We start from the raw sequence: 8320 nt of genomic DNA, 5'->3' as shown, positions 1-8320 counted from the left end.
ATATTGCTTTTTGACAATCACCTTTTAGGTTTCATGACACAGGTACAGTAAGTCCCTGTAAGCTAAAGTGGATCGCTGGAACTGAAGGCCAGAACAGAAAGGACTGAATGGACTTCCCCTTTCAGTACAGCCCTGCGCAGAGAGAAGGGGTCCCTTACCAGCCGAAACCAAGACTCACTTGGGCGTGAGGCGAGGGTCTCCGTAGGGGGCGTAGGGGGACATGTTGAGGAGGAACTCCTTGGGCGGATAGGAGCTCCAGCGCTGCTGCACAGTGCTGCTGTCGTTGTTATTCCAAAAGTCCCTGTCGAGATCACTGCAGACAGACAGAAAGACAGCTGAAAGAGCCACAGTGCACCTTCAGGAAGAGTCAAACTGAGAAAACAAAACCTCAGAAAGAGAGTTCAGATAGACAGACAGTCCAGAGAGAGAGAGAGAAAACACCGGTGTAATACTACAGTAACTGGCTGAGTGGAACGATCCAGCCACAGAGAGACTTTTTAAGAGAAGCTTTCTCTCGTCTAACAGCGTTCCAGAGCTCCTGTGTTTTTATCTTGAAAAAGTAAAAGATTTCTCAACACAAGAGCTGATGTAAAAATAGCTCTAAGGGTGAGATGAAAAGGGTTTTGAGATGGATATCTTGCACAAACAACTTAAAGTCATATTTATTCTGTGCTGTCAGTACTCTGGATCTGACTCACAGAGGATCCAGTCTTTCATAACCTACTGTGGTTTCAAACTTCTAATCTCTATAAAAACAGCAGAAGCAACGGATACAGAAAAAGAGAAAACATATCAAGAGGTAAGAAACCCAATTAGTGCTGAGCGTCATGACTAAAATCATATATAATAACAGTAAACTATATAGTTGTTTTTATGTAAATTAAGCAAAAAATAATCCAGTTAATAGTTTAGATGCTTCATCTCATTTCATTGTTTTATAATTTTATCTGAAACATAATGGATGGCTACAAAGCACAAGATATTAATAACAAATAAACAACTGAATGAAGTCTCACATTATGTAACACACATAAAATATTTTTCAAAACTCTAGCATATTATGCACATTAGAAAGAAATTAAGTTATAAATGAAGTATATTTTCAAACGGACCGGCCTGTGACTTAAACACTGCCAGTCTTTGAGCCGTGATGTTTAGTGCTTTCATCTGTTCTGACAATGTCTGATTGGTCTCTATTAAAACTCCAAGCTATATAAATGAATCCCCCATTTAGTATTTAATCTGGGTCGATGCAGGCACTTAATATGATAATAAAACTCTGAATGTATTGGAGTTGGTCCAGGTACTAATTCATTCACAACAGACACACACACACTACATTAGAGGGGTATAGGGACACATGCAATCATACAAGAGACACAGAAAAATAATTTCTATCTGCACTGAAGGTTAACAATAAATACTCACCAAGCTCTAAACAGAAGTAAAACTGGGCCATTCTTGAAATTTTTTCACACCAACAGGCTAGTAACTTGTTTACTTATTTACTCACCATCTGGCTGGTAATACTTTTAGTAACTGTCACATCAAACATGATTTAAATCTTATTTTTCAAATGATTTAATGCTGCAAAGTAGCAAATCATGGTGTAATTTTTCTGGCAACCTATTCTTATTCACTGACTGGCTCATTTCTTGTGTTGCAAATGAGCTGTGCAAATTATTGTATGCAAATAAAATACACCTAAATGATTTGTCCTGGAGAAAGAAACAATTAAATATTTTTACCATAAATGAATTATGATGGTGTTTTAGTGCTATTAAACTATTTGGGAACACTAATGCTAGTCTACTACAAACTATTTGGGAATGCTAGTCAAATGTTTTGAGAATTATCTCAAAATAGGTCTTTGAGTTACATAATATTCTTAAAATTAAAATTATTATTTTCAAAATTATACCGGTTTCACGGTACATGACGGTATCTTTTTTTTTCATGCATGACCGGGTGTTAACCAAGACGCCGAGAGAGGTGACACTTCTCCGGGAAAGTCAGACCTCGTGTTCGCGGGACAGCACTGGCGAAATCTTCCAACTGAACCATAGCTAAGGTTTATCCAAAAAAGTCGCTAGGTTTGTCAGTATGAATATTCTATGGGAAAAAAGCCGCTAAAAGGGTCTGGAAGTTGCTAAATCTAGTGCTAAAGATGCGCTCGTGTGTGTGAGACGCGGGAGCTGATGGCAGGGGGCGGTGGATATTTGTGGCGGTCAATGTGGATATTGTGGATGAGTTCTTGCGTGTCATCACGTTCTATTAGTTCTACAGCTTCAGTTTCGGAACTTTCACGCTTAGTAACACATACAGCTCTTCCCTCACCACAGTGCAACACCCCTTTCAAACAGTGTCACGTTCTGAACGTTGTTTAAGCGACATACACCGTATTGCGGTATTTTAAAAATTCATATCATAACAAAAATAAACACCGGTATTCGGTATGAACCGGTATACCGCCCAGCACTACGATTAATCGTTTGACAGCACTACAATAAAGTATACTTTTTTTTTTTTTATCATTTTAACAGTTTAAATATAAAAAAATCTCAGATTAAAAAATAACCATTTTTGGTACTGTTATGACTTCATTCTCGAAATCATAGATTTTTGTTTTATTTCAACATGGTACTAAAACTCTATTATACAGTTAAGTATCATAATGCATGTAAACGTTCCACACTGGTGTTGTGGGCTCATCCTTTAGTAAAAGAAATCTAAATGTCTGATTCGCAGGCTGAGGTACACAATGAACGGCTCTCCCTGCCCTTGTGCGGTCACAGGTGATTAGCTGTCTGGCCTCTTGTGCTGATATAAAAACAGCATCCGTCTGCTGCGGGCTGCACTGGTGTCTAATTAGAGCATTGGCTGATTAATATTCAGGCTGCAGTAGTTACCAGAGCAAGTGCTCCAAGTGGACCAGTGCTGGAAGTGTGCTGCTTCACACTGCTGACCTCATAAACATCATCAAGTGTGTGAAAGCCATCATTTCACACACACTTACTATTTTTAAAGCACTTCGAGGTTATTGCTGTGGTTTGCTCAGAAACACTGGCTGTATTCAGAATGAAAAAGGCTTTATGGTTGGCCTGATACCAATATTTTGCCTGTGGTAGCAGTTCTGCTTCCTCAGTATTGATAGCAAATTGAGACCACTGAATATGCATGATATATTTGCATATTATGTAATGGCACCATACAAAACCAATGACTAAACTAATAAATGGCATTAGCCAATTATTGTATAATACCAGCGATGTTTTAACTGGTATACTATTATAGGTTTTTTTAAATTAGTTTTTATTTTTATATTTTCTGATTTCATTTTAATTTTAGCTAAAGTTTTTTTTTTTTCCTTCATTTTTATTAGTTTTTGTTTCCTAAAATATGTCTATATTGTTCTTATTTTATTTCTGTTTTATTTTAGATTACTTCAAGTTAAACTAAAAGAAAACGAGAAAAGATGCCTTGGCAACTAACTGAAATCAAATTAAAGTTAATTGAAATAAAATAATCTATCTATCTATCTTTTTAAAAACAATAATCCCAATAATCCACTGTTCCTATTTTGTACCAATTTACTGCACAACCATATATAATTACAGATTAAGAATTTCAAAAAGAAACGTTTCAAATGGTAGTATGCTACATTGTTGTTAATAATCTTACTACATTGAATGATTGATTCAGACTATTTTGCTCATTTAAAACGATCGTTTTTGTCTAAAAAATAGTATGAGACAAGAAAGAAAAAAACGAACTAAACATGGCTTAATTTTAAATAGAAAATAGAAAATTTCAGCTTCATTCATCACTTTGAAAATTCAAGGTCAAGTCAGATGCATTTCCATATTGTATCCGTATCATGAGTCTGCGCATAATGAAAATTTGCATACTGCGCACAGCATAGAAAGGGCACACTGAAAATATGAAATTATGGCAGTACGGCATTAGCCAGAACATGAGAACATAGCCGTTTTCTGATATTTGCAAACAACAAGCCAGTGTTCTTCATATAGTACTGACCACGACAAATGCCACAGCTGGTGTGAGAATCAAATATAACACTTCTGAAACTATAAATACAAATGAACACTGCTGAATAAATTACAGATAGGACGGGAATATGAAACATGTTTAAAAACATATGTGTATCAATAACAGTTAGTAATGACACATTTGCTGTTTGTTATTTTCCAACATAGGCAGTGCTTGGAAGAGCGTGCTACTCCAGATATTTCTGTGCACAGTAAGTGAATAACATATACATAAGTATATGTAACATAACGATGAAAAATGTAAAACAACACTGTATTTGTTCAGTGCATGCATACCGAAATGAAAGACCCCTAATGAAAATTTACAGTATGAATATGTACAGCATTATACTCCTAGTATCCAGTATATACTGTGCAGCATTCAGTATTCAATTCTAAACACAGACTTTTGGGATTTTCGCTTCAACTTTGAGTACCGAGACATTAACTGCAGTAGTTAAACCGTGCAGGAGGCACCTACTTGATGGCTTTATTTTCTCCTCGTCCTCTCCCAGAAACAGACACCGAGTCTGGGGTCCCCGCTGTCTCCACCCCCGGCTTATTCCTCATCCCCTTCAGAGAGAAAGAGAGAAACGTTAAAGAAAAACAGCACAAAGTGGATGAGAAACTGAAGAGTGCCTAATATCATTTCATTAGGTGCCATATTTCAGCAAATTCTGCGCAACTGCTGCAAGTCACACGCTTTAATTAATCCATGAAGCCAGACAGATGCAGTGATAGAGCTAATACACACCATCAACAGCCAAAGAGGGGTTTAACGCTGATATTAATGACAAGTCTGAGACCCTCGGGGTGTTTACACAGTAGAGAAGCTCTGATGGAGTGTTTGATGGATTGGAAGGCATAAGATGCACTTTGAAGAATTCGAAAGAGCAGGTCAATCTGCAGTCAGGCGGGAATACAGTGAATTGGATCTGCAAAAGCATAAGCAGATGCCTATATCAAAATGTGTTGCAAATTTTACATTTTCTTCAGTCTTGAGAAACTCTAGTAGATGATCTTTCAAATTAGGAGGGAAGAAATGTAGAAACCTTATATTTGATTTCAGTTATTTCAAGTAAGAATGATATATTTATACTAACGACTAACTATAATAACTCTGGTTTACAGATAAATATTAATATTAAAATACATGTTTATTAGGAAAAAAAATGAATAACTTGATTAAAAAAAAATATTAACCAGATTTGATTTTAATATACATCTTTTTTATACATCTTTTTTACTTTATCATTTATTGAATAAATTAGAGCAATGAAGTGCTCCTCCATTACCCGTAATGTAAAAATCAAAATAAAATAAAATTGACATATATAGATAGGAACATGTTTAAAATAATAATAATAATAATAAAAGAGTCTAAGCTAAAGTGGCCAAATAATGTTAATGTTTATTTCAAGTAACGAAAATGTTTTAGTTAACAAGAATAACTCTTGTTTACAAAGAATATTAATATTTAAATTTATATTTATTGAAAAAAAACTAGAGTCATGCTAATATGGTCAAACATTGTTAATGTTTATTTATTCCAAGTAATGAAAATATTTGTAACAGTTTTAGTTAACTATAACCCTGGTTTACAGATTAATATTAATATATAAAATTATATTGATTGGAAAAATAATATATATATATATATATATATATATATATATATATATATAGTTGATATAATTTACATTAATTTTACATTAATTTATTAATTCAATTAGAGCAATAAAGTGCTCTTCCACCATGTCCCACGAAATAAAATGTATTTTGACTAATTATGAACTCTTGAATGTGCCTGTGTGGAACACTTCCTAGGTATAGGAAAGTCTGAAAAACATTAGAGACTAAGGCAAATGTGGCCAAATACTGTGTAAACACTCCTTCAATGCATAATTAGACCTAAAACTGAAAAGCTTTGTTTCAATGGACATTCGAGCCAAAGGACTACAGTTCAGCTTGAGAAAACACTCATATGCTTCCATAAAGCACCATATGCAAACAGTCGTGCTATTGGCAGACAACTGAGACAACTCTACTGATCGATGCAACCAATTACATAAAGGCTAATTACATAATTTCCTGTCTGTCAAAGATGCACTCCTCCCCACCATGTCTTGATTGGCCAATCCATCTCAAAGTGATTCTGCAGGTGGAGTATTCATTACAAAGTCCTCTGAAAGCCATCAGCCGCCAGCGGTTGTGTAAGAGATGATAAATGATCCGAACGGGAGGAAGAAAGAGCAGCGTCTTGGCCCGGGCGCAGCAATAGCCTGCCAGTTTCCAGCATTTAAATTACGCCGCCTGCCAACATGCCATGATCGGTCTACCCATGTAATGAATGGGAACAAAAGAGGAAGTGAAACAAGCGTGTTCATACACAGGTACACACGTCTTGTGATTTTGCGACAAGAGCACGCTCATTTGCATAGGAGACATGAGCTGGAACTGGAAATCGTGCCACGCCCCACAGGAAGTGGAAATAGAATTTGGATTGGAATGACAGGGAGAGGTATTAGAATTAGTAGGAATTAGTAAAAGAAATTCAACAGTCACAGAAGAGACCCCAGAAGCGAGATTTTGCAACAACAAAACACAACATGCATTTTGACTAATTATGACTCTTTTTTCCAGATATGTAAAACACAGTCAACTGTTAGCATCTTTGATATACTATTATTTATTTATATTATTTTTTAATAAGATTTTATTTTTATCTTCTCTGTTTGTACTAATTTTGTTGCATGTTTTTGTCATTTTTAAAAATAGGTTTATATTGTTTTTTTAATTTTAGTTTTACCTATATTTAGTGCAAGTTAGACTAAATGAAAATGAGAAAATGTTGCTTTTTGTTGCTTTGCAAGGTGAAATAAATTTATTTTTAGTTTTTAGTTCATGTTTGTTTCAAGTAATGAAAATGTTTTTAATGGTTTAAACTATAACGACCCTGGTTTACAGATAAATATTAATAGTAAAATTGCATTTATTTATTTATTTTTGCATTAAATGTATTAATTTTATAAGATTTAATTTAACTATTAAATTATTAATAAATATTTATAATTACTAAATGATTGAAATTATTATTAAATATTTATAATTATTTAATATATTAAATAAAAAATGTAATTAAATGAATGATAAATTTGAAGTGAACTTTAAAATGATAAATTATTAATATCCATATGGAGAAAAACAAACAAAAATACATTTAAAGTGCTCTTCCACCATGACCCATAAAATAAAATTTGAAAATGCCATAAAATGCATCAAAAATGAAATATACAGTATATAAATTAACTACAAATATTTGAGCTAATTTAATAATTAAATATTAATTTAATGTTTTGTCTCTGGAAATACCCCATTTATCGTGTATTATAACATGTTTATGGTTTATTCACACTGAAAAATGAAAAGTGTTACTAAGAACTACATGTACAGAAGTCCTCTGACCTTTTTGACCTTCTTTTTTTTTTTTCACTCCAAATCCTTAAATTACAATTATGCAAAACTATGGTTATACATCCATGAGAGATGGATGAGAGATCACCAGTTTTGCCTTTGAAAGACCTTTGGCTTTTGAAATAACAAAAGTTCATGCAGTACTGAAAATTGCTTGGTGTGTAGTTCTGCCAGTGTAAGGTCAATTTACATGAAGAACATACAATTAAAATTAATGAAGAATAGCTCGTCTCATGCATATTACCCAGCTCATTAACACCGGGTCAACTTCACATCCAGCGATACTATTTTAATACAAAGTTAAAACAAAAGACTGTAAAATAAATCAAGGCTGGCTGTACAGTTGACTATTGCTTATTGGACTGAATAAAGTATAACCGCAATTAAATCTTAAAATTCATGATATCTTAGTTGCATAAATTAGGGTATTTTATAATGTTAGAGATTATTACACATTTAATATATTACATTTTAATATATTATTATTATTATTATTTTTTTTTTTTTTTTACATTTTTAAAACAACATGCATTTGCTTTAATTATGTACAAGAACATGTGTATTAAAGTAAATAAAGGTAATTATTATTTAATGTTGATTTTAAGATTATTACTATATGCAAAAACTAAAATATCAGACAATTGATATTCAGTTTCTGTGTTGGTCCCATAAATTAAAGAAAAAAAAATTAAATTAAAAAAGTATTATATGAATAAAGTATGAATAAATCATACTTCTCACACCTCCACTCACAAAGACACAGTTGTTTAAAGGGGTCATATGATGCTGCTAAAAAG

At 33.4% G+C, this 8320-nt stretch overlaps 1 protein-coding gene across 1 annotated transcript in view; it reads right to left on the bottom strand.

Moving 5' to 3' along the window:
- Positions 1-8320, bottom strand: part of LOC107685201 (synaptotagmin-7-like) — a 162281-nt gene that overhangs the window by 78173 nt on the left and 75788 nt on the right. The window contains exons 3-4 of the mRNA XM_016481715.1: positions 4531-4622; positions 179-313 (exon numbers count right to left, since the gene is read on the bottom strand). Coding sequence (XP_016337201.1) covers positions 179-313; positions 4531-4622 — 227 coding nt within the window. The remainder of the gene's footprint in view (positions 1-178; positions 314-4530; positions 4623-8320) is intronic.

Source organism: Sinocyclocheilus anshuiensis, unplaced genomic scaffold, assembly GCF_001515605.1.
Source record: "Sinocyclocheilus anshuiensis isolate Anshui unplaced genomic scaffold, SAMN03320099.WGS_v1.1 scaffold333, whole genome shotgun sequence".
NCBI lineage: Eukaryota > Metazoa > Chordata > Actinopteri > Cypriniformes > Cyprinidae > Sinocyclocheilus > Sinocyclocheilus anshuiensis.
Note: the sequence above shows the minus strand (reverse complement) of the source record. Positions and strands in the feature narration are given on the sequence as shown.